Source organism: Anastrepha obliqua, chromosome 3, assembly GCF_027943255.1.
Source record: "Anastrepha obliqua isolate idAnaObli1 chromosome 3, idAnaObli1_1.0, whole genome shotgun sequence".
NCBI classification, from domain to species: Eukaryota; Metazoa; Arthropoda; class Insecta; order Diptera; family Tephritidae; genus Anastrepha; species Anastrepha obliqua.
The window spans coordinates 102,441,540-102,466,179 of record NC_072894.1 but is presented as its reverse complement, the minus strand read 5'-3'; the positions used below and the strand labels follow the sequence as shown (position 1 = coordinate 102,466,179).

The 24,640-nt window shown below is 39.0% G+C and overlaps 2 protein-coding genes across 3 annotated transcripts in view; one reads left to right on the top strand and one right to left on the bottom strand.

Moving 5' to 3' along the window:
* The window catches only part of LOC129241013 (membrane-bound alkaline phosphatase), a 32,689-nt gene extending 8,258 nt beyond the window's left edge, over positions 1-24,431 (top strand). Inside the window, exons 1-3 of one of the 2 annotated variants that reach the window (XM_054877131.1) lie at positions 13,770-13,871; positions 22,746-23,899; positions 23,972-24,431. In XM_054877131.1, coding sequence (XP_054733106.1) covers positions 13,799-13,871; positions 22,746-23,899; positions 23,972-24,355 — 1,611 coding nt within the window. In that variant the 5' untranslated portion in view covers positions 13,770-13,798 and the 3' untranslated portion in view covers positions 24,356-24,431. Of the gene's footprint in view, positions 1-13,769; positions 13,872-22,745; positions 23,900-23,971 lie in introns of those variants that run through there. The other variant, XM_054877133.1, reaches the window with a different exon arrangement.
* LOC129241014 (membrane-bound alkaline phosphatase-like) lies at positions 11,311-13,152 on the bottom strand. Its single transcript, XM_054877134.1, has 2 exons — positions 11,896-13,152; positions 11,311-11,690 (listed from the first exon to the last, which is right to left on the bottom strand). The coding sequence occupies exons 1-2, from the start codon at positions 13,150-13,152 to the stop codon at positions 11,367-11,369; spliced, it is 1,581 nt and encodes a 526-aa protein (XP_054733109.1). The 3' UTR covers positions 11,311-11,366.
* Positions 24,432-24,640: the final 209 nt, after the last annotated feature.

Sequence of the window (24,640 nt, the reverse complement as noted above, 5' to 3'; positions counted from 1 at the left end):
CAAGGCAGACAAAGAAAGAGGGAGAGACCCGAAAACGAATGAGAGACAGAGAGAGAAAGAATATATATCGAAAAAACTTCACAACATTTGCAGAGAATACAAATAGACAAAATTTACAAAAAACGGAGAAGGGTCGACCGGTGTAGGTAAATGCCGGACACAAAACGTGGCAACAACGCGCACTACTCCGCGTGTTTATCACCCGCCCAAACGCAGCGATTGCAGGACCGCAGCAACGGCACAAATTAACGCAAGGCAATACCAATTATAATACGCACAAGCACTAGCCAGGAAACGGAAATAAGCGCCAAAAAGTAGGCACAAAAAAACGCCAAAAAAATTGGGACCACAAAAAGCCCCAAACAGTAGGCACCAAGGAAATATAACGCCAAAAAGTAGGCACCAAAAATATATTTCCTACATGTTTGCACCAACAAACAAGCGCCAAAAAGTAAGCAGTGTTATTTCTCACTAGAAATTAGCAACCACAAGGATAAACTCACGAAAAATAGTCTAAGGTGTATTTAAGATATATATAAGGTATAACTCTCTCTCTCTCCTTTTCCTCTGCGTTACATCTTTTTTCTCTCTCGTGGAACGAAAATACCCAAAACGTTGCATGTCCTTGAAATTTTTCTCTCCATTCTCGCCCGTCTATCTACGCCTAAGAAGTTTTACTTCAATAAATATCCAAATACTAGGAGAAGGACAATTACTAAGTAAAATTTAATTAAAGAAATAAATTTGCAAATATCCGCCAGAGGGGTTTTTAGACGGTCGTAACTCCAGAAAGAAGTATTATTTCTATATAGAGTTTTGAAAATGCATATATTTCTACTTAGTTTTACAAACAATATATTGAAAAAGTAAAAAAAAATTATTTTCCGAATAGTCTCAACCTATTTGCCACTAAAGCACATGGTTTTTCTATGCAACTGGACTACCACTACGACTATACTGCAATGGTGGCTCCACTGCTCTGCATTAGATTTGATTTTCGTCCTTTAAAAAAGGTTCCAAAGAGTAAGATTAATTCTTCATGTTTTTATTTTCTAAAAATAACATATAAAATACCCAAATTTCAATAAAAAGTTCCATTGACGCATTCTCAAATTCGTTGACCATCCCAGCGCTTAAAATATCGCTTTTCAAACTTTTCAAATAAATGCCAAATTTCGTCTATATCTTTTCAATGTTTGAGCCCTAAGTGACTACCTTTTTATTGCGATGTTATATTTCTATTTTTAACAAACTTTTGTGTGAACAAAAATCGAATGAAGCAATTCGCATATGCATATAAAAAAAGTAAAGTTAAAAAAGGGTTTTACAGCATCGCTAGTGACTCCCCCAACGCAGCTGTTATCCAGCTGTGAATGCGTAAATAATGACACTCTGTGGCTAACAGACACACAAACTTTTATTTTACCCCCAACGTAAGTGAACACACAACATACAACACTATTTTCACTATATCCATTCCCTCACTATTTAAAATATAAAGGAAAAAAAGAAACAAAAAAAATCTCTTGAACTGTACCAAAGCACTAACAGCGAGACTCGCACACAAACACCTTCAATGCGCTAGCACAGAATGTTTGTTTGAAGATGACTTGTATGCTTGTATTTAGTTCGAATACAGTTATAGTATTTAGTTGGCAAAGTCACACAGTGCCGGGTGGCTCAGTAGGCACATATATGTGGGTCTTTTTGTTTCACTTCCTCCCTTTTTTGTTGCCCACATTTGTGCTGTGTTGATGGCACTGATCTGATGGCCGGCGCGTTTTGTCATTGTCTGCTGTTGGTGGCTGTCAGCGACACTTTTTTGACACTTGCACCCATCGACACACACTTTTAGCGGAACAATGTCAGTTACCACCCCCCCCCACTACCTTCGCCCTTCGGTAGATTGAACTATGTTCACACACACACACACATACATATGAAATAGGTTGGAGGGTGTTTGTGCTGCGATTGCCATCATTTCACGTTGGGGACAGTTGGGTGAACGGGTGTTTGTCGGTATGGAGTTTAATGAAATTTAATTACTTTTTCATTGCGCGCCAGTAGTTGAAGTAAGAGAAAGCTGGATCGTTGCAGAAGGCTAAATGAACACCCAATGAGACTATTGAATTGTAATAAACTACCAGTGGATGTGGTGAAATGCACACAAAGTGTCCTAGTGAACTAAGCGTGGAACTAGTGAAAGTAGTGTCCAATGCCTAGTCGTTCTTTGTATGATTCTGTAAGTAATACTGACCTGTTGATAATTGTGAATATCCGGGAAAATGAAACCAGGAGTTCGTTGTCCGCTGGTGTATGCTAGCAGTCACCGTAGCCGTATGGATTGATGCGTGACTACCATTCGGAACATTCGACAAAGGTTCGAATCTTCGTGCATGAATCACCAAATGGTAGAAAAAGTTATTTCTAATAGCCGTCACCTCTGGGCAGGTAATGGCAAACCTCCGAGAGTATTTCAGCCATGAAAAAACTCCTCATATAAAATATCTGCCGTTTGGGGTCGGCTCAAAACTGTAGCTCCCTCCATTTGTCGAAAAAGTATCAAGTTGCGCACAGTACAAATCGGAGAAGGAGCTCAGCTAAACCCCAAATATAGGGTGTAAGCGCCAATTACAACAACAACAGTATGGTACAATAATATGGATGAAGATAGATGATATAAGAGGTGTTATAAGAGGTGTTATTTTGATATTCAAAGAAAAATGCTATTTTTTATTCTAATATAAATGATCGGATGTTTATTTCATTATAAAAAGGAAGCTATGCCGCTAATAGTGGAAAATAACATCAGGCAAATGACCACGCTAACAGGACAATATCCTTTTCATGAAATTTTCCATAACCGATTTGCAAAGTGGTTGCCCTCTGTCCTCGATAGCCTCACGAATTCCATCTTTGAGGTCTTGAATCGACCCTGGGCTGTTGGCGTAGACCTTCTCTTTCACGTGGCCCCAAAGAAAAAAGTCAAAAGGCGTTAAATCACAAGATCTCTGTGGCCAATTGTGATCACCTCTTCGAGAGATAACACGGTCCGGAGACTTTTCCCATAAAAGATCAATGGTTTCGTTGCTTGTGTGGCACGTAGCGCCGTCTTGTTGAAAATAAACGTTCTTCAGATCAATACCATCAAATTCCGGCCATAAAAAATCGTTAATCATCTCTCAATCCATTCACTGTTATTGGAAAACCCTATACATAGAACACAAGCTTTTTCTATGTTAGAAGGAGTTTAACCATCTCAGTGAGGTTGTCTCGGTATATTATATTACATTTTTTATATTGGCAATGAATTGTGAAGTTGTAAAGCAAGAATGAAGTAGCTACGAGTTTTGGTTCTCACGCAGCACTTTTTCTCTCTCTCTCTCTTTCTGTTTCTTGAAACTGTTTTGGGAACATTTCTTCGAGAAAACAAAATATTTACATATGCAGGTCCGTGAATTTCCACAAAGCCTGCTTTCGGTTGGATATAGGTAGGTAGGTTGGTAAGTAGGTAGAGACAAGTGAGAGTCGGTCTCAAAGCCAACTCACTTACACCGTTGCCGATCGATTGTGATACCACAACGGCAGTTTACCTGCTACTCCTCGTTAAACTATTTTGTTTTAAGTGCAAACCCATTAATCTGGCTGACACTTATGTATATCTCTAAGGTCATCACCATCACTCAAGAACGATGAGCCGAAGTATCTAAACCTAGTGGCATGCCATCCGGGACAGTGACAGAGAAGATGTCTGAAGTGCTTTTATTCCTCCTCATTCTTGCAGCTTCTACAATAGTCGAAATGAGGTACATTCAAACTTTGTGCATGTCGACCTAGGAGACACTGGTGTGTGATTAAAGCAGCTAAAATACTATAGATACGTTTTTCCGTGACCTATTAAGTAGAGCCTTTGAGTGCCTGATGTCCATTTTTGGCTAAATTCTTTTTATGGCTTTACCTGCCAGACTATTAACCCATCTCGTGTTGGCTGTAGTGGCAATACTACTGCTACTTGTACCACCCAGTTTGTAGGTTGAAAAGAGTACACCTATACTCTCAATACTAAGAGGTAGGCGAGTGGTGTCATCGGGGACGATACAAGGGTTGTTGTTGTTGTTGTTGTTGTAGCAGCAGTTGCGAGTTCTTTAAATATCGCTTCGGAATGGGTTAACGATTATCGGAATGGCGCTTCATAGACCAGCCAAAATTCAAAAACCATAATAAGTCGATTGGAAAGCAAGAATTTGTTGACTATTTTCGATTGCCCGTCAAGTGGCCCACTCTGAACTCCTTTCGTCAGACCAAATCGGAAATAAGGATTAGTATGTGAGCGCATTGAAGACTTTGAAGTAGGATTTTTGTAGGTTATTTTTTGATATTTCGAAAGTATAGACTTTTAAGAACATACTGCCAAATTTTTGGAGGGATTTTCCCAGTATTTTCGAGTCTACAGCCGTTTTAGTAGGTAGAGTCAGATTCGTCACGCGGCGGTATCAATGGGAAATATCCCATCTCAAAACTACTATTTTCGGTCTGGTATTGTCAAAAAACATAAAAAAAACGATTCAACCGAATCGTCTGAAATTTAAATATGTTGATCAAACACAACTGAAAAACAAACCGCGCCATTTCAAAAAATTTACAGTCATACTGATTAATAATTTTTTTGGTTTTTGTGTTTTAGATAAATAGAAGAGCCAAAATGGACAACAACGCCCAGGTCCAATTTTTCGGGAGGGTCAACTTAAGCGCCATTTTCTAAATTAAAAAGTGAAGTAAAAGAAGTTAAATAAAATAAGATTATTAAAATTAAAAAAATGTTTCCTTTTTTCATTTTGGTATGTAAAAAAAGTTAAAAAAAGTCTAAAAAATTTAAATATTGTTTTTCATTTTTTTTATTGTAAAAAAAATTCCTGAAAATACCCTAATTTTCGAGCTCTAGTCCAAGGGGTGCCCTTAAGTTACTACTTCGCAGAATGCGCAAAAGAATTTAGAGGCGATTCATCATTTTTCTAGCCTATGGTCAAGAAATGATTTTAATAGGGCAGCCTCCACCTTACAGACCGTCTTCTCCACTGCCTATTCATACTGAGTGAGGACCCAGACTTTGTCTCCAACAATTCAGAGTGCTTCATGATAAAATATTCTCTTTCCCTACAGGGCCTACTCGTAGTAGAACACATAAACATACATACATTTGTATACCGGCTAGGTTCATAAGCGTTTGCATTTGGCGTGAATCAAAGCAGCAGCAACAATGCATTTGACGCACAATAGCCGGGCACTTAAGTCGTGAACGAAAAATGAAATCAACCGCAGAGCGCATGTAGGAGGGCAACGTCACTACCCAAGTGCGCCATACTTGCTCTGCTTTCTTTTTATTTTTGTCATTTTTGTTTGCAAATTTTCGAGAACAATTGCGAAATGATTGAAATTCGTTTAAATTTGCATTTTACGCGTATTGATGACAATAATGCCAACCAAAGGCAACAACACAAACTACAGTGTCGAAAAAATTAATGAAAGCAAAAACCTGAATATATGCAGATGCGCTCAAACATAGATTCTCATACTACAAGCACATCATGCATGCATGTGTATGTGTTTGTATCAACAGCATCAGCATCAGCGTTCGTATGCAAATTGCAAATTGACAAGCGACATGGCTGGGATGAGTAAGTAGCAGCTGCCAGGGTAGACGATAGAAAAAAAGTGTAAATGAACAAAACGCTGCTGCTGTTGCTGCTGTTGGCACTACAGCAATGGTGTGTAGTTAATGACAGCAAAAGCGACAACATGTCAAAGACAACACCGCCGTCCGTACAAAAAGCTTGAGCCACAGCTTCGACATGTCATGCATTGACACTTTTATTGTCAACGCTTGTCACAATGCGTAGCTGCGATTTAATAAATGCTTGCTTATTTTTTTTGCTCTTCATTTCTTTTTATTGCAATCCTTTTGCACTCATATTTTTTTAGATGCATCCATTCAGCTCTGCTTGCATACATATGTAGGTGCGTATCTGTGTGCGACTATGCGCTTGTCAGTTGCACTATTCACTATTTCATTTGAGGGATTTTCCGATTTCTGCAATCAGACATTTTATTCCAATCATTATTTTGCAATTGCGAAAATCACCATTGAACTAAAGCAGCAAAGCGTTGCCACCAATTTGCAATCTGTGCGGGCCAATTGAAATGAATTTTTGATTTTCACACCACCAAATGCCAAGCGTTGCATTTGGCATTAATGGCATTATGAATTTAATTTATGCATTGAATTGAGGAGTAATGTGCATTGGATATTGGCTGTTGATGCTGCTATAGATTAAGCAAGTATATGTACCTATGTATGTGTGCGCATACTTTTTTATGGTAAAAATAATTTCACCACACACCAAATATAACAATTCACACGCAAAAATCCCATTAGCACTGACTGTGAAATAATATGTGGCCGCAAAAAATTTCCCATTTTCATATTTTCGTACTCCACACATTGCCTTTAGCCATTGGTGATCCCAGCTTTTGCTGCCGGCTTACTTTTTCAACTAGCTGTCAGCCGCACGCTTATTAAATGTTGCCACTTGTCTTTTGTAAGCCACCAAAGCAGCAAGAAACATGTATGAAATCCTTCTTCCGACCAAATCTCCACTTTAACCCGCTCCCTTCGTTCATGTGTGAAATATTAAAATTCAATTAAAATGGCGTTAATTTCAATACAAACGGCACCCACGCCAATGCTATAAATAACAATACTGCCAATAAATGCAACTGCAACAGACACAGCTACAGCAGTAAAAAAAACAACAACAGCAACATTAACAATAAGAACACTAACAATTGGTGATGACTGTATTGGTTGGTGGCAAACAATCTCTGGCCAGGATGCTGTAGCTGTCATAATTGTCAACATGTAACTGTCAGTGCATTCGGCATTTTCGAATGTCAAGTTTGTCTACTCATATGCACTTGCATACATACTTATACACACATATATGTATATCATATTGTCATGGCATGAAGGCACATATGCATGTATATTCATAGTATTTATTTTCGAATGCAAAAAGTATGCACGCATATGTAAAGTAAATTAATATCTATGCAACAGTAATGCGAAATGAAGAATACGATAAATTATTATTGTAACCCAGCAGTGCGAATAGCACTCTAGCCGCATTTCAAGAAACATTGAAAAATAAGTACACCTATATAATATAAGTAGTCCAAGCTGTTTATTAGCTTAACAAGGTAGTTTTTTGACATTATTGATACTCTCCACAAATTGGAGACTTTTTATTTGCATTTGTTTTGGCTTAATTGTTTATAAAAATGGTCACTAATGTTAAGTTTAGTATACAAATAGTGTGAGTCAGTGTTTTTACATGTGGAGACTTTATATTTTTTCCTTATTTCCAAAATTAATAAAAATAAATATATGCTCGTCAGAAAGGAATATGAGAATACAGTATCTAATAATTCTCCAAAAGTGGAGACTTTTCTAAAACAACATACTAAACTTGTTTTTATTTTAATTATTTTTATATACGCTTATACATTCCACCAATGCCACTTTCGGCGGTTTTTACTGATGCTGGGATTAATGTTCGTAGTGTACATATATATCATACATGAATTTTCCTGTAAATCGTTAGTTATAGTATTATATTGTAATTAAAATCACATTTAATGCTGTTTTAAAATAATAAATCACCAAATAAATATTATATTTATATCGATGATGCTATCTATACAACAGTAAGATTTCAAATAAAGCATTATTTCTATTCTTATGACATTTTGCCACACACTGGTTTCTTCTCTCCCTCCATAAGTAACTTTCAAACAGAAATTTTGATAATAAAATATTTATAAAGACTTTGCGATTTTTACTCTTAAATTTTCCAAGAAATATATAGCGGAGCCCAGGTTTCAATGTACATGCAAACGATATATGAGTACTTAAAGGTACATGAGGTGTGTTGTGAAGTCTCCAAAAAGTGAAGAGTTTTGTATGCACACAAAACTGTAAGTTTTGTGTATTAAATCCCAAATTGCATAAAGAGTTTAAAAACAGATGAAAGAAGATTTGCCTGTACTCAAAATACACTTGCTAAATCCTCTTCTTCTTCCTTGCTTTTATCCCATTTTACTTGGGGTCAGCTGTCCTAGTACCTAATATCCAGATTTTTTGATCCTGACTTCTCTCAATGTTTAAGTTCGCACGTCTCATATCACTTTCTATCACTTTCTTTCATGTTCATGTCTGTTGTGGCCGACCTGGCTTCCTCGGCGCCGTGAGGATGTTTAACAGTTGCTAAATGCAAGGAATTTTAAAACCATTATTTTTGTAGTAAACTCAATTTGTAAAGTCAAATTGAAAATAACTACAGTTTTTGTTATCCTTAACAGTGGATATTATGAAAGTTTGGGGGTAGCGTCGTACGGGCTCTTTAATAGCTTCTACTTCCTAACTTAGCCTCTCGATGTTCACTGGGTGAAGTAAGAATATTTATTATTAATCTTTCCACACATGAGTGTTTGTTTGAAAAACAAAAGAAAATATGAGTTTGTCCGCATGTTCATATGTAAATGTCACCTATCACTTCACAAGTTCGCTCTTCCCAATGCCTTGCCGTTCGTCATATTTCCCTTTGCCATTCTCCCTTTGTCGCCCACTCTTTCTTCCAATTCATTCACCATAAAATGTAAATTTAACACTCACATCGCTAGCGCTGCGACAGCTGTGATAATGGTTAATTAAAATGTTGTGCAGTTGTAGTGGGCGTGCCAGTTGGGGGAGTGCGTGTGTAGGTCGAAAGGACAATGCTTCAAACTGATATGCAGTTCAAAGTGTGAACGAATGTGAAGGTGTGGTCGTTAACGCAGAGTTATGCATAAGTGTGAATGTGTTCGTAAACACATATTCATATTACAATGTATGTATAGGTACGGATGCGCTTTCATATGTGTCTGATGAGTTAAGTGAGAAAGCGCAATCAATGCTAGCCTGGCTGCCGGTGTGTCTGGCGGCTTGGCTATCGGCTGGCAGCAGCTGCTGTCGTTGCATACAAATTTTTTCTGCAACATTCAGCGTTATGTTGCCACAAATAGCATAAGAAAAAAGTAGCCAAGCGGCCCTCACAGTATAGCGATGTGTGTATGTTGATATAAAATAAAAAAGAAATCATTGTAATTTATGGATTTATGCGTACAGCGGTGCGGCGGAAAATTCTATTAATTATACATTTTCCGATTTTCGATGCAGTGACGTTATACTGCGGTCAATATTGGCAATACGCGTATCGCTGTAGTAAATTTTGCATGGATGTGTATTTGATGATATAATTTAAAATTAATATAGTTAGACCGTGGCGTGTGCTTTATTGGCTTATGATTGAATTTAATTGCTAGTATTGAGTCGCAATTTAAGTGTGTGTGCGTAATCAATCCAGGAAAGATATTTTAATGGTACAGTTTGGAGAAAAAAGGGGGGAAAAGCGACTCAAAAACTACGAAATTTATTTTTAATGCTTTTAAAAATTAGGGTGCTTGTATTTATTACTAAGAAAACTTAATGAAAACTACCCAAACTAATTATTTGCATACTCTCCAAAAGTGCATGCTTCGATGTCATGGGATGATAAAAAAACCTAATTTGTTAGTACTGACGTTTAACTCTCCAATAGTGGATATGTTCCAGTTTCAGCGAACATTTTGTGTTAAAAAAAGAAGGTTTTCTTAGCGAAAGCAATCATAGCTTAATTTTTAATATTCCCATACTCTCCAAAAATGGAGACTTTTTATATATTTTAAAATTTACTTATCTGGTGCTTTGGAATGATGAAAAAACCCAATTCGTAAGTACTGGTGTTTAACTCTCCAATAGTGGTTATGTTTCAGTTTCTGTGAAATGTTCTGTTAAAAAACATAAGTTTATAGCAAAATAAATCATAACTTAATTTGTTTAAAGCAAATTTCAAAATAATGAATTTCCGTTCAATAAATTCGAAGTTAATTTCTCTTCTTATTGGATTTTTTTTTATAAATAGTTGAAAAATTTTGTGAGCGTTTAGGGAAGAAATGTAATAATATTATTTGTTTTACAACTGTATTTTGAAGAATGGTCGGAATTAGAAAAAAAACAGTTTATATCGACTACAGAGCACACCGCGGGTATGTCATGCACATACAGACTTGGTTGCGGCGCCATTATTTCGCGTAACTGCATAAATGCACGTAAGCTAATTAAAACGAATAGTTGTTGAGAGATTTATGACAGCCGTATTTTAATACTTATCACTAAATATGCACTGGAAGATTAAACCAATGTTTTTCAGAGCGTTTATTTATAAAATGAAGTTTTTTTTAATAAATTAACTAATCTTAATATATGAAATTTTTTGATAATCACATGCCAAATATGAGCTGAGCACTAACAGAACAAAAACACAACAAAAAAAAAACGTGTGGTGTAAATTTTTGTATTGATATTTTGAGAAGGCAAGCTCCTTAGTGCTTTTAAAATATTTTTCGTAAGCAGTTAAAAAGATTTGCTAAGAATAATTTTATGGTAAAATGACTACATTTTTGAACATAACGTTAGTTCATGCTACACTCACTTCCTTTAGTTTATATTCTGCTGTGTTGTAAACAGTCTACACTTTTGGAGAGTTATAAAAACACATTATTTATATACAAGACTGACATTCTGATGTCTGACATTCTAAAACATTGAATAAGTTCAGTTTGTGAAAAGTCTCCACTTTTGGAGAGTTCGCAAATATTCTTAAATTATCAATGCTAGCCCACTTTTAGTTAAAATAATTTTATTTAGTGCTGTTTGGTAGCAAATATGAGTTTATTCGAAATGTAGAGAGTATTACTAATCACTTTCTTAGCATTGCTGTCGCTTTTTCAATGCAAAAACTATTTACAGACGATTTAGTCATCATAGTAGTTTTCATTACCTCCAAATGAAGTTTTTTCCTAAGAATTACAGAGTTCTTAAAATAACATTCTAAGTGTTCCACAAGCTTCAAATTAAAATTATTTCAATAGACAAAGCATTCACTGTCGAGTGCAGGTTTTATTTGGTTTACAGGCAGTATATAAAATTGCACCTTCATCATTTATGCAAAAGGATGTTTAATTTTCATCCATAATCAATCAAACGGGTTTGATATAACTGTTAACATTTTGCAATCTGCGCTATTTTTTAACAGCCCGTTCAGAAATTTACTTATCAGCACACCTATTTTTTTGTTCTTTTAATACAATCACAAAGATATTTAAACTTTAGGTACACAACTAATTTAAAAACTTTATATTCACAACCTTATCAATACGCATTCGATCTACATTTAGCACGCCTTCAACCCCTCCCCCACACATGCTGCATAGGCCATCAAATGAGGTATTGTATTCTGTTCGTAGACGCCGGTAAATAGATGGGCCCAAGGACCTGAAGCGAACACAGCAACATCCTCCCCACCATGGCTTGCACTCTCCAAAGGTACTGTAGAGGGATAGGTGTCGCTGTCCACTTTTTCAGGATGGCGCCGTTTATACTTTGCAGTATTGTAATAGTCTTCGAAACCGGGACCATTTGCATAGCTCAATGCTAAGTAAGACCTATCATCGGTGGCTAAGTTTGGCGTGACGTCGAAAATATTGCTACCACGGTCCTGGAAACAAAGAAAGTCATTTCAAAAGGTGTTTTAAATGTTACATTGCTACTTTATCAGATATCGTAAGGTGTCGTGTGGTTGCTGTTACAACAGCTACCTTGTTCCATACTACCACATATCGCGATGAAAAAATTCTCTTTGATTCAGACACAATTTTTATAACCACACAATTAATTTTCCTTTCTCGTTTTCGATAACCCACCTGATAGCCTGAAATGCTGAATGTATGCGAATGATCCGCCGTCACGACAATCAGTGTATCGTCCTCCGATGTCATTTCACGTGCTGCTTCAATAGCTTTCGACAGCTCTACGGTCTCGTCCAAAGCGTATTCCGCCATATTGTAGTGATGCGCTGTGTCAATACGCCCGCCTTCCACAAACAGGAAAAATCCATTATCGTCTTTTTGTAACATTTCGATAGCGCGCACAGTCATTTCCTTCAAAGACGGCTGCGTTTCTTCTGCCTCTAAATTGTAATCCAAATGCGTTCTGTGGAAAAGGCCCAACAGCCGATCGTGTGATTTCACATCCAAATTCTGCAACTCTTCAAGTGTCTCCACGTAAGCATTACGTGCGGACTGCTGTTGATATTCCTCAATCAAATTGCGCCCATCCTTTCTTTTACCCTTTGTATACAGCGTAGAGTCGATGAATTCACGTTTGCCACCGCCAAGTATCACCTTCAATTGTTTGCCCACCACGCCTTTCATAAGCTGCAGCGCGATATCTTGCAGCAGTGACTCCTCACCACAATCAGCCGCTAATTCTGCATCATTCTCCCATTCGCGATCCGCTACGTGCGCATATACACCAGCCGGCGAGGCGTGTGTTACGCGTGTTGTGGTCACGAGACCAGCTGATTTGCCCGCGTCCAAAGCCCATTTCGCTATAGAGTGCACGTGGTTCGTAGTATTGACCATACCTTCGCAATCGCTGCGTTCTACGTGTCCATTAACACCGATCGTGCCATGATTAGCTTTCACTCCACACAAGTAGGCGGTGGAAGTGCAAGCCGAATCGGGCACCATCGTATTGACCGAATAAGTTTTCGAAAATCCGGTATATGGAAATTTCTCAAATGAGAGTTTCTGCTCCTCGCCGCCGAGCAGCTGACGCGCTGCCGTAAAGGTGGTTAGCCCCATGCCATCGCCCAGAAAAAGTATAATATTCTTGGCTTTGCCCGTATTACGTTTAGCATTTGCTTGTTTGCTTACGAACTCTTTACCCTGCTCCAGCCAATACTCAATTTTACGCTCACTGTTGCCTTGTGCCCGATTTGACATCGAGCCGGGGCGTAAATCTGGATGCATTGCTGCATCTATGCAATCGTCATCATCAACTCCAAGACCACAAGCGTAGGTGGGCAAGGCCTCAGTGGTATAGACCGTCAACATGGCCAGTAGCAGCAAAGCGGCGACGAACCAATGCTTGTGTAACTTCTGTGTCTGAGGCGACATTTTACTAACGACTGTTGTTGAGAGCGTAGATGCGGTCTTTTATAGCGACTGGCATACGCATAGTGGGCACAGAGTCTATACAATCAGCGCATGGAGTTCGTTGAAGCGTTGCTCTTTGGGTTTGACGGCCCCGCTTGGGACAACAGTATGTAAGTTACTGGCGCGCAATTAGACTTGATTAGATTATTAATGCACGGGGAAACCTGTAGAACTTGCACGTGAATCATGGTCGTCGGTGAAAGTGGCACTTTGTGGTACTCTACAACCAGTTGTGCATAGCCTAGGACAGCTCTTACTGACAATAACACCCGCCAACGCTGTATTTCTTCAATTGTTGCCCATTAATAAATCTTTCACTAACCGCAGCGCCCATTAACGACTTTAAAGGCACGAAGCATTTCGATTTTGATTTTATTTAGCCAGCGTAGCTCATGTGAAATACCCTTAAAACCTACAAATATTGAAATGTTATTGATACTCATCGTCACATTTATTTATTCTCTTTAGCTGTTTAGACTTGTAGCTTCTTTGGTTTTTTTTTACACTCTAAATTTGAATAAAAACTTTGTGCTTTGAAAAAAACTCAACAGTGATATTCGATAGGTCGCGACGTTCGCTTCACTTCAGTGTGTTCAGTGTGAGTTCAATGATGAGCAGCTTTTGGCGTTTGGCGTTGGGCCTTTTGGCGTACTTTATTGTAGCAACAGTTGCAGATGAATGTAAGTGTAAACAAACCAGCAGCGGCATAAATAGTATCACGAACAGACGCCGAATTATTCGTTGCCAAAATAAGGTACGAGTAATAGCGGAGCGGTTGTGAGCGAATGAAAGTGAAAGGTGCCAGTAGGTCTCCAATGCGTTCCGATAAACGCGCGAGGGTTGAATGTTTTTTTTTATGGCGTATCTAATTTAAGTAGAAAAATCAGAGATAAACAACAAATGCTAATTAAAATTCTTCTAATTCCATATAATGATATTATTGTTGGCTAATACCATAGCTGCTTGACCGAATTGCGCGGGAACGAAAAGTAATAGCAATAAAAAAGACACATTTACGTAGCAAAGAAGACAAATTACTTGCACATTTTTTTCGAGAAATTACGGGTTTTTATTTTTTGATTGCAGGATCTGGAGTAGTAAACAAAATCATATATAATCTTTATACTCTTACCCGTTGCCGAATGGCTTGGTGCGTGACTACCATTCGGGAGTTCGGGTTCGCATCTCCGTACATGAAACAGCAAAATGTCTGCGGGCAGTGGCAAACCTCTGAGTGTATTTTTGCCACGAAAAAGTTCCTCATAAAAGCCATTTGGCTTTCGTAGGCGGCTTAAAACTACAGGTCCCTTAACTTGTGGAACAAAGAGGAGAAGGTGATCGGCCAAACACCTAACAGAATTGTACGCGTCAATTATTTATTTGTTCTTTGTTACGTAGTAGAGGAGGAAATAAAACTCAATAAAATAGGACAAATACTAAAATTTATTAAGGTGGTTGAGCTCAAGAAATACTTTGAAATCGCACCTCGCTAAGTCCCTCATAATATATCAGGTCAGCCCATAAGTTCGTGCGTATTTTACCCATAATTTCACTTTTGTACGATTTTTGCATACAAAAAATTATTCGCGGAATATAACGGAACTATTTATATTTTCTTTGATATATTGAGCATTCAACAAGTGATTTTAATTGCGAATAAAAGCACGTGTTGTTAAAAAATAAAATGGAATCTTCGAACGCGTATAAGAGGCATATTTTGTATTTTTTTATAAAAGTGGTGAAAATGCAACAATTGCTGCTGCAGAAATAAACACTGTTCACGGAGAGGATACCGTAAGTGTAAGGACTGCGCAAAAGTGGCTTTCAAAATTCCGAAGTGGTAACTGCGACGTGGAGGATGCCCCGCGCGCTGGTCGTCCTGAAGTCTTTAACTCCGACGCCTTGCTCGAACTCGTGGAAGCTGAGCCCAATTTGACAGTCGATATGACAGCTCAGAGGTTAAATTCATCGCATGGAACAGTTCACAGGCTCCTGGTTCAGTTGAGAAAGGTTTCAAAGCGTGGAAAATGGGTTCCGCATAGAGTTGCCGTCGCCAACCTTCAGCAGAGAGTGAATGTGTGTTCTCAGCTGCTGCAACGGCTTGAAAATGAAAGTTTTTTGAACCGTATCGTTACTGGTGATGACAAATGGGTCCTTTACAATAATCCTGTTCGGAAACGCCAATGGTTAGATCAAGATGAAACATCAGAACCGACCCCAGAGATGGTCTTCTCCCCAAGAAGATTATCCTGTCTGTGGTGGGATATGACCGGTATTGTTTATTATGAACTTCTGGAACCAAATCAGACAATAACTGCTGATTATTATTCCCATCACCTATCAAATCTGAATGAGGCGCTTAACAAAAATCAGCCATCTTTAGTGAATAGGCGCAAAGTTTTGTTTCACCAAGACAAAACAAGACCTCATACCGCAAGGCAAACATTAGGCAAGCTGAAAGGGATCGGATGGGAGCTAATGCCACATCCACCATACTCTCGGGATATTGCACCTTGTGATTATCACCTTTTCCGTGGACTTCAATCCCATGTGAGTAACAAGAACTACACCTCAAAAGAATCTATAAAAAGGGATATCGAAACGTATTTTGGCTCCAAGGACAAACAATTTTTTTAGGCAGGGAATTAAAAATTTGCCTAAACGTTGGGATGGCATTGTAAATAATGAAGGAAAATATATTATTGATTAATAAATACTTTAAAGATCTTTTTTATTAATTTTAAAATCACCTTTAAAAAACGCACGAACTCATGGACTGGCCTGATAAGTAATAATAATATTATTGCCTTTGGAAATACATATATAGCGGCCTTTTTAAATCAAATTTTGTGAAAACTGTGCACTTTCGCATAAAAGGTTAAATTTTTGGAAAATATAATAATATAAGCACACATTTTCAAAAGAATTCATTATCTGTATATCGACTTGGTGCAAAATTAGTCATTCAATTTTGTTTTTGAATAACTTTTTAACTTAATAAAAAATAATAATTTTGATTGGTGGAAAAGTCCAGTAAATCAAAACTACTTAATAGTTTGGGGTAAACCTTTTTTCTATTTTTCGACATAGTCTCCTTGTAGGCTTGTGCACTTTGCCCAACGAGTGTTAGTTTACTGATATATATATATATATATATAATTGGCGCGTACACCATTTTTGGATGCTTGGCCGAGCTCCTCCTCCTATTTGTGGTGTGCGTCTTGATGTTGTTCCACAAATGGAGGGACCTACAGTTTCAAGCCGACTCCGAACGGCAGATATTTTTATGAGGAGCTTTTTCATGGCAGAAATACACTCGGAGGCTTGCCATTGCCTGCCGAGGGGCGACCGCTATTAGAAAAATGTTTTTCTTAATTTTGGTGTTTCACTGAGATTCGAGCCTACGTTCTCTCTGTGAACTTCGAATGGTAGTCACGCAGCAACTCATTCGGCTACGGCGGCCGTTTACTGATTGCTTCCGAATAATACGAGTTATTCAAGTTTGAAAAATAGCCGTTGGTTTCTGGAACCATCTCCTCGTTTGAATAAAATCTTTTTGCCGCCAGCCATTTCTTCAAATTGGGGAACAATGATTAGTTCGAGCGATCCGTCGACCGTTTTCGCAAAAAGTTGGCGCCTAAGGTCAATAATTCTATTTGGAATGCTAGGTAGCCCTGATTCAGCAAAAATGGTGTTGATAGGTGAGGTTGGAAATGCGCTGAAACTTCGTCGTATTGCGCAATGGTATGGTGCATTTCAAGATTTTGAGCAGTTTCCGTATACAGGGTTTGATTGAAAATTAATGAGCCTTCCCGCGCGGAGCGTCTGTCAAGCGATCAACCGAATCGGCTGGTGGGGGGAAATGATCGTTGGACCTTCCCCTTCCACTAGAAACCAGTCCCAGTTCGCTGACAATAGCGGTGTCAGTCAACATCGCTCCGCGCGTGAAAGCTGTTTTAAAAGTGTGTTAGGATTTTGCAGTGGCGAACATGCAGCGATCGTTGGAGTAACGTTACTCGATCAAATTTTGCGTAAAGCTAAACAAAACGAGTACCGAAACCATTGGGCCAGATAAAACGGTGCCACAAGTCGTTCAAGGAAGGCCGGGAGGACGTCGAAGACGAACAGCGATCTGGAAGACCTTCGACGACGCAAACAGAGGAAGATGTGAGCGCACACCGCCTTTCTCTGCACCTCTGCATTGGCCAAGATGGGGATTACGGTGCTTCCCCACCCTCCCTCCAGCCCAGACCTGTCCCCTCCGGACTTCTTCTTGTTCCCGCGCCTGAAAAGAAAGCTGAAGGGGAGGCGTTTCGACTCCATCGAGGCGATCCAAAAAACTGTGACAGCCGAATTGAACGCGATTCCGGCGGATGAGTTTAAAAAATGTTTCCTGCATTGGAAGGACCGCTACCAGCGGTGTATTGACGCTCAGGGGTCCTATTTTGCAGAATATTAGTTGTATACTCGTAAGCCAAAAGGTTTAATAAAACTGCTTAAGAAAAATAAGGTTCATTACTTTTCAATCAAACCCTGTATGTAGATAATTTTCGAAAGAAGCAGAGCTCTGACAACATTGATGAGTGAGCAGAAGTTGTACTTAGAGTCAAAGATTAAACCTAGTATTTTTAACTTCACATTTAATGTTAGTGCGGTTATGTGTTAGAGTTATCCCAGTGCATTTGTGTTTCCTACAAATATGAAGGATATGGGGTTTTTCTAAAGAAAGTGAGGCACCAAGCTCCAGCGACCATGTATCAATGTCGACAAGAATATTTGAAAATAGAGATTGCGCTAAAGGAACGTCGGAAACTTTCGAGTACGTTAAAACATCATCTGCATAAATCTCTAGCTCAATTCCTTTATATTTTTCTATTATTCGACTGATATTATCAAAGGCGATAATAAACAAAACGGCGGAGAGAGGTAAGTCTTGCGGAAGTATAGTGGAAGTGTTGGTGAAAGAAAGCCGTTTACGTTGACTTTGAGTTTACGATTTGTGAGAAAGTTTGTAATGAAACGTGGCACTTTCCATTTTATAAGTTGCCAAAATATAATATGAGCCCCAACTCTATCGAAAGCTTTGAGAAAATTAAGGGATAACATAAATATTTAGCTCCTGGGCGATGCTATGACTACTAACATGTCGGTCAACTGCGCTTATTTCTGTGATTTTATCGACATTTTCTTTAGCATCAAAAATTGAAGGGAATAGACGAAATCAAAAATTCACACAATTAGCTGTTAAAGTATCTGCACCATAGACACAGCTTCAGCGGGCTGGCTTGCTTTTTCGCCTATGTTAAAGAAAAACTGTAAAATGTACCGAATTTTCTCTTGGTTGATTTCCGTTGTTAACAGCCTGTAACGCACAACTGAATGGAACAAACAAAAAACAGTACAAGCATTTCTTTAATGTGAAATGTCACCTTGACAACGCACATAAACCTTAAATTGTTTGATCGATGCTTTACGAGGTATCGATCACTACAGCCATCTACCAAGCAAAATAATGGATTTCTTTTTCCGCAAGCTAATATTTGTAAACCTCTTGAGTCTATTAACCAGCTCTGAGGCTATAGTTAACATGCAGAATATTTTACAGACGTTAATTTTTCATTAAATAATAGTCGAATTAGTCCAGAAATGTGATTTCTTACAGACGCTAAGGTTTGGAAAATTACTCCACGGTATCCTTAAATATACTGAGGTAGGGAGCAGATACACAAGCAATAAAACAAACAACCCAACGAAGAAAATGATTTCCGTAAGCATTGAATATGAATCTGAGACCACATAAAAAAATGTAAATGGCTTGAAATTTATAAATCAGGGATTTTTTCAACTCGAATTTGATCTTTCTATTTTGTGAATGCAGTGGCAGCATGTAATAAGTTTTGAAAAATTGTGGGCCACCAGTGCTTTTGATATGTAATTTACATCAAACAGTAAGTTGTTGGTATTGTAAAGAGGTATTGGCAATCTTGTGAGGATTTTTCTCGCTTCAGCTATGCAAATTTTCCTTATAAGAAGCAGATAGGTAGGTAGGTAGGTGAAATGGTTGAAGTGCCAGTCGGACACTCCTCAAGGAGCACTGAAGCGTCGTTTTGATACCAAGCAGATAAAGTCCTCAAATTGTTTCGAAAGCTCTATTATTAACTTTGTGCCCAAAAATGTGTCAAAGCAGCTAAAAACCTGTATAGCAGCGATGCATCACCAAGTGGCCAAATTATTCTCACGGTGCCAAACGTGACCGCAATCAGGCTCCCAAAAACTACTACTGGATATACAATAGCAACTCTTAGTTGCAAGTAGCTATTATATCATACAACAAATAAATGCATGAATTACTTAAATTTCTTGCAACAACACCATTCAACGCACGTTTTCAGTCTTTAATATAAAATTTAAATCTAATAGTCAAATTAAGCAATAAATATTCAGTCATAAATCAAATCAGTTTTATACTTTGCAGAGTCACATTTTTATTGATCTTAATAACTACCGATTCGCAACATTAATTGCTCGGCTTATCGGCAAATTTAATCACACAGAATTTGTACTAATAAACATTTCGCATGGAATAGCAAAAATAAAGCTACACGTGATAAAGTACGGTAAACGTGAATATAAATAACAGGTGACTTAAAGAATATACCATAAATAGATGGTGAAAACAAAAAGTCATCAGAGAGCAATAAAATTGACTGATAGGGGTCTATGGCAGACTTTAAACTGCTGATCGCTTAATAGTTGATTATAGCAATATTTTCTGCCAAAAAAGTAGGGCGAAGGCGATAATACATTATTTTTTTTATTTTACTTATTTATTACTGGTATTATTAACCGATTTACCCTGCAACGATAAAGAATTTTGTCTTGCGCTTTTTCGATAATCGACTTCAAGTCACGATGCGGCTACCTTTTTATTTATTCTATCAACCGAAGGCGGGAACCTCGAAGTATTAATTTTAATTTGTACGCTGATATTTTTTGCGTCCTTCGCCAGGAATTCGTACAGAATGATAGCCTTTTGAGTTGTTGGTTTATTAAATTGTAAAATTCATGGTTTTTTAATCGTTTTTTGTTTTAACAAATTTGTCCTCTCAAATACCGAATGACACCCGAGTAATATTCATTATTCGCTGGGCTGCCACTTGCGGCCTCCGAGTCAACTCTGACAAAACGGAGCTGGTGCTATTTACCAGAAAATATAAACCCCACCCTTTCGACTTTCCAAATTAAACAACCACGTTCTCCCGCTCTCATCGGAAGTTAGGTATCTTGGAGTGATACTTGACTCCAAACTCCATTGGAAGCTACACATTGAAAATCGAGTAAAGAAGGCCAGTATCGCCTTCTACTCCTGCAAATCTTTGTGCGGAAAAAATGGAGACTCAAGTCACAGATCGTGGTGTGGCTGTACAACGCAGTGGTTTTGCCAATTTTAACGTATGGATGCCTGGTTTGGTGGGAAGCTCTTCGGAAGGGCTATCATTAAGCTGGAGAGGGTGCAAAGGACTGCATGCATTGGCATCATCAGAGCATGTAAAACTTGCCCCACTACTGCCCTGAATGTCCTTTTGCACTTACCATCGACTCCGTCATATCCATCGCACCTCTAAGTGCAATTACGTGAGATTGCTCTCTGGAGGCAAACTCTCAAGGGACATGGTAGCATTTTCGGGCAGTTAACACCGTATTCGAACAGATCTCTCTATCCGCAAGCTAGAGTTTGAGGGTCGTGCTAGTGCAATCTTTCCAAAGAGGCAGGATTGGATCGAGGGGAAAATCTGCACCGAAGCTTGCACCTCTGTATTCACTGATAGTTCCAAGATGGAAACGGGAGTCGGAGCAAGGGTTTTCTCTAAATCAGCCAATTTATCTCTTTTTTTTCAGTCTTTGCGATCCTCTAGGCATGCAAAATCTTAGGGAACGCGAGAGCGAAGGAGATATTAACATTTTCTCCGATAGTCAAGCCGCGATTAAGGCTCTGACGACGTCATGGTGCAGAACGAAATTAGTAAACTCCTGTAAAGAGGAAATGAAATCTCTTGAGTATGCAGGTAACATTTCTCTGAACTGGGTTTCAGGGCATAGGAACATACAGGGAAATGAAAGTGCTGATGAGCTTGCCAAAAAGGGAACTGAATTGGCCTCAGAGACCTCCTACGCGGTCATCGATTTCCCTCTTCTTTCTCAAGCAAAGCGCAAAAAAGATGGAGCTCCATTTGTTTATGTGCTCTTTCGAAAACCTTTAGGCCCCAATACGATATACGAAGGATTTAGAAAGTCCTTTGAACTCCTCGGCATTCAATTTCCAAACTCATAGCTGTGTTTACCGGTCATTGGACGATCGGCATCCACGCGGAAAAGCTAGGCTTACAATTTAACCCCCATTGCAGAAGCTGTGGGGACCTTTCAGAGAAGGAGGCTGTTGAGCATTTTCTCTGTAAATGTTCTGGATTGGCAGCTAGACGATTGAGGTAACTGGGCGCTCTTTTTTTCAACAGCCTGCGGCAGTGCGCGAACCTAAATCCAATCAATCTCCTCCATTATATCAACAGCTCTGACTGGCTATAGATATCTACCTGTTGGAGGTCTTTTAATGGTATCAAAACGGCGCTTTAGTGCTACTTGAAGAGCGCCAGACCGGCACTTCAATCATTTCACCTACCTACCGGCTGATCTTTTTGGTGGTAATTTGGCAAACCCTTTAGGCAGACGTTTTAAAAATTATCAATTCCAAGGACTTTTTTGACAGAATGTAGATCAAATTTCAAAGAGTTAAGTACTGAATAATCAATAAAAATTGCGAAGAGATTACAGCAGATACTGCAGGCAAGTGCAACTCAATGTTTTTCGCTGACGTAAATATTAATTTCCTGCACTGTGGCGGGTTGCAAAGTGCACATTAGGAAGGCGCAAAAAAAGTTTTTTTTTGTTTTTAACCCCTAATTTCTTCTACGGTCAAAAATCTTCATTTTTTTATTTTTTTTTCTTATTCATTCCTTAACGGCCAAAATACTTGGTCTCGTTCATAGTTTTTTTTTTTTTGTTTTTTATTTTTTTATCTTTTTTTTAATATTAACTCGAGTCGCCAACGCTTTGAAAATCACTGTTGAATTCATTTGGCAAAACTCATTTTTCGTAAATTTGGTATAAAATATTTCCACATCGATGTTTTTAGTATTCTCTTTGATTTTCCTTCACGAAAGCCCCTAAAGTCAATACTTTGAACATTTTCCTTGAGTTCCTTTTTTTCGAGCCATTTTAGTTATTTTTCTTCTTCGGGGGATGTTCAAGTTTCCTCTGGGTAGCTTCGGGAGTGAGCATCGCAGGATAGTTGGTTGTGCGCTGGATTTGGGACCCGCCACTTAAAAATCTTCCCCAATGAAAATATGTACAAAGCCTCGGATGAGAACTTCCTATGCTGATGACGGCCATTCTAGTCCGTATGGATATAATTTTCATCTTAACATTTAGCGCCGAAACGACCTTCGAGTTACATAGAGACACTATCTAATTCGAGTTCTCTTTCTTTCCTATTGCAGATCATCCCAGAGCGACTTTTTCACGCTTAAAATCATCAAAAATAAGCTCTTCCGAACAATCGACCGAGTATTGGGTGAATAAAGCCCAAAGCATACTCGCCGATAAACTGAAGCAGACTTCAAACCTCAATATAAATCGTGCCAAAAACATTATACTCTTCCTCGGTGATGGCATGTCGGTGCACACAATTACCGCCACGCGCGCTCTCCTTGGCGATAGCTCCGCACAAGTATCTTTCGAACGATTCCCCTACACTGGCCTCTCGAAAACTTACGCAGTCGATAAGCGCGTACCGGACTCCGCTTCTACGTCGACAGCTTATCTAAGCGGTGTGAAAGGTAACTATGGCACGATTGGTGTTAATGCCGACGTACTGAAATACGATTGCGAATCGGCAACCGATGCGAGCACACACACGGAGAGCATAGCAAAGTGGGCACAAGATGCGGGCAAGTGGGCGGGCTTAGTGACAACGGCGCGTGTAACACATGCTTCGCCGGCCGGTGTTTATGCGCATACCGCTCAGCGCTCGTGGGAATACGATGCTGCGATCGAGAAAGATGGTTGTGATGCGACCAAGAATGTGGACATCGCACGTCAACTCGTCGAATGGCCAGTGGGTAAGGGTTTGCGTGTGGTTATGGGTGGTGGACGACGTAATTTCATTGATGAGAATGAATACGATGAGGAGGAGACGGAGGGTAGGCGTACAGATGGACGTAATCTCATCGAAGAGTGGTTAGCGGATAAGGAAAATCAAAACGCAAGCGCGCAATATGTGTGGAATAAGGAAGGTTTAGAGAATGTGGATCTTAATAATACGGAATACTTGCTGGGTCTATTCAGTTCATCGCACTGCCCCTACCATGGTGACTTGGAGCGCAAAGACTTGGTCGACAGCGTGCCATCGTTGAGTGAAATGACAAAAGCGGCTATCGAGCTGTTGAGTCAAAATGAAGAGGGCTATTTTCTGTTTGTGGAGGGTGCCAGAATTGACATGGCTCATCATAACACATACGCGCATCGCTCACTTGAGGATACGGCAGAGTTTGCACGCGCTGTTGAAATAGCACAAGATTTGACCGACTCGCAGGATACCCTGATCGTAGTGACTTCAGATCATTCGCATACCATGACAATAGGGGGATTTCCGGTAAGTAAGCATGTCATTGACTCTTTGGAACTCTCAAAATGTTTCACTTTTTTCCTCTCATTTTTTCTTCAGACACGCGGATCCAACATTTTCGGACTGTCTCCTGAGAAAGCTGATGATGACTTACCTTATACCATACTTTCCTACGCCAATGGTCCTGGCTTCTCGAAAACATACTCCTCCAAATATGGACGCAAGGATTTGAGTGATGCTGATTTGGATAAGCCGAAATACAAGTACATGGCGACTGTGCCCTTGGACTCCGAGACTCATGGCGGTGACGACGTAGCCGTATTTGCCTTGGGACCCTACGCGCACTACTTCTCTGGCAATTATGAGCAGTCTAACATTCCCGCTTTGATGGCGTACGCAGCTGATATTGGTCCCTTCAAGCAATCGGCTATGACTAAGGCGAAGCTCACAAAAAAGTGGAAGAAGAGAGTTCACAAAGACTAGACTATTAAGATTATTCGGTGAATTCGATCAAATTTCGTAAAACTGTTCAGTGTAAATAAATTTTTGTGTATGTAAGTGTGAAACTGAACTGCACACGAAGTTGTTTTTTATTTTTATTTTTTTATTGCACTCCATCTAAACACTCAAGTGGCAAATGTGTGAGTGGATTTGTTGGTTTTATGCACAAGTATTTGTATACGATTATTTACCTGTGCTTGAGGCATGCAACTTGTGCGGCTACCGCACGATCTGATCCTAAGTAAATACATCGAATTTAATAAAGTT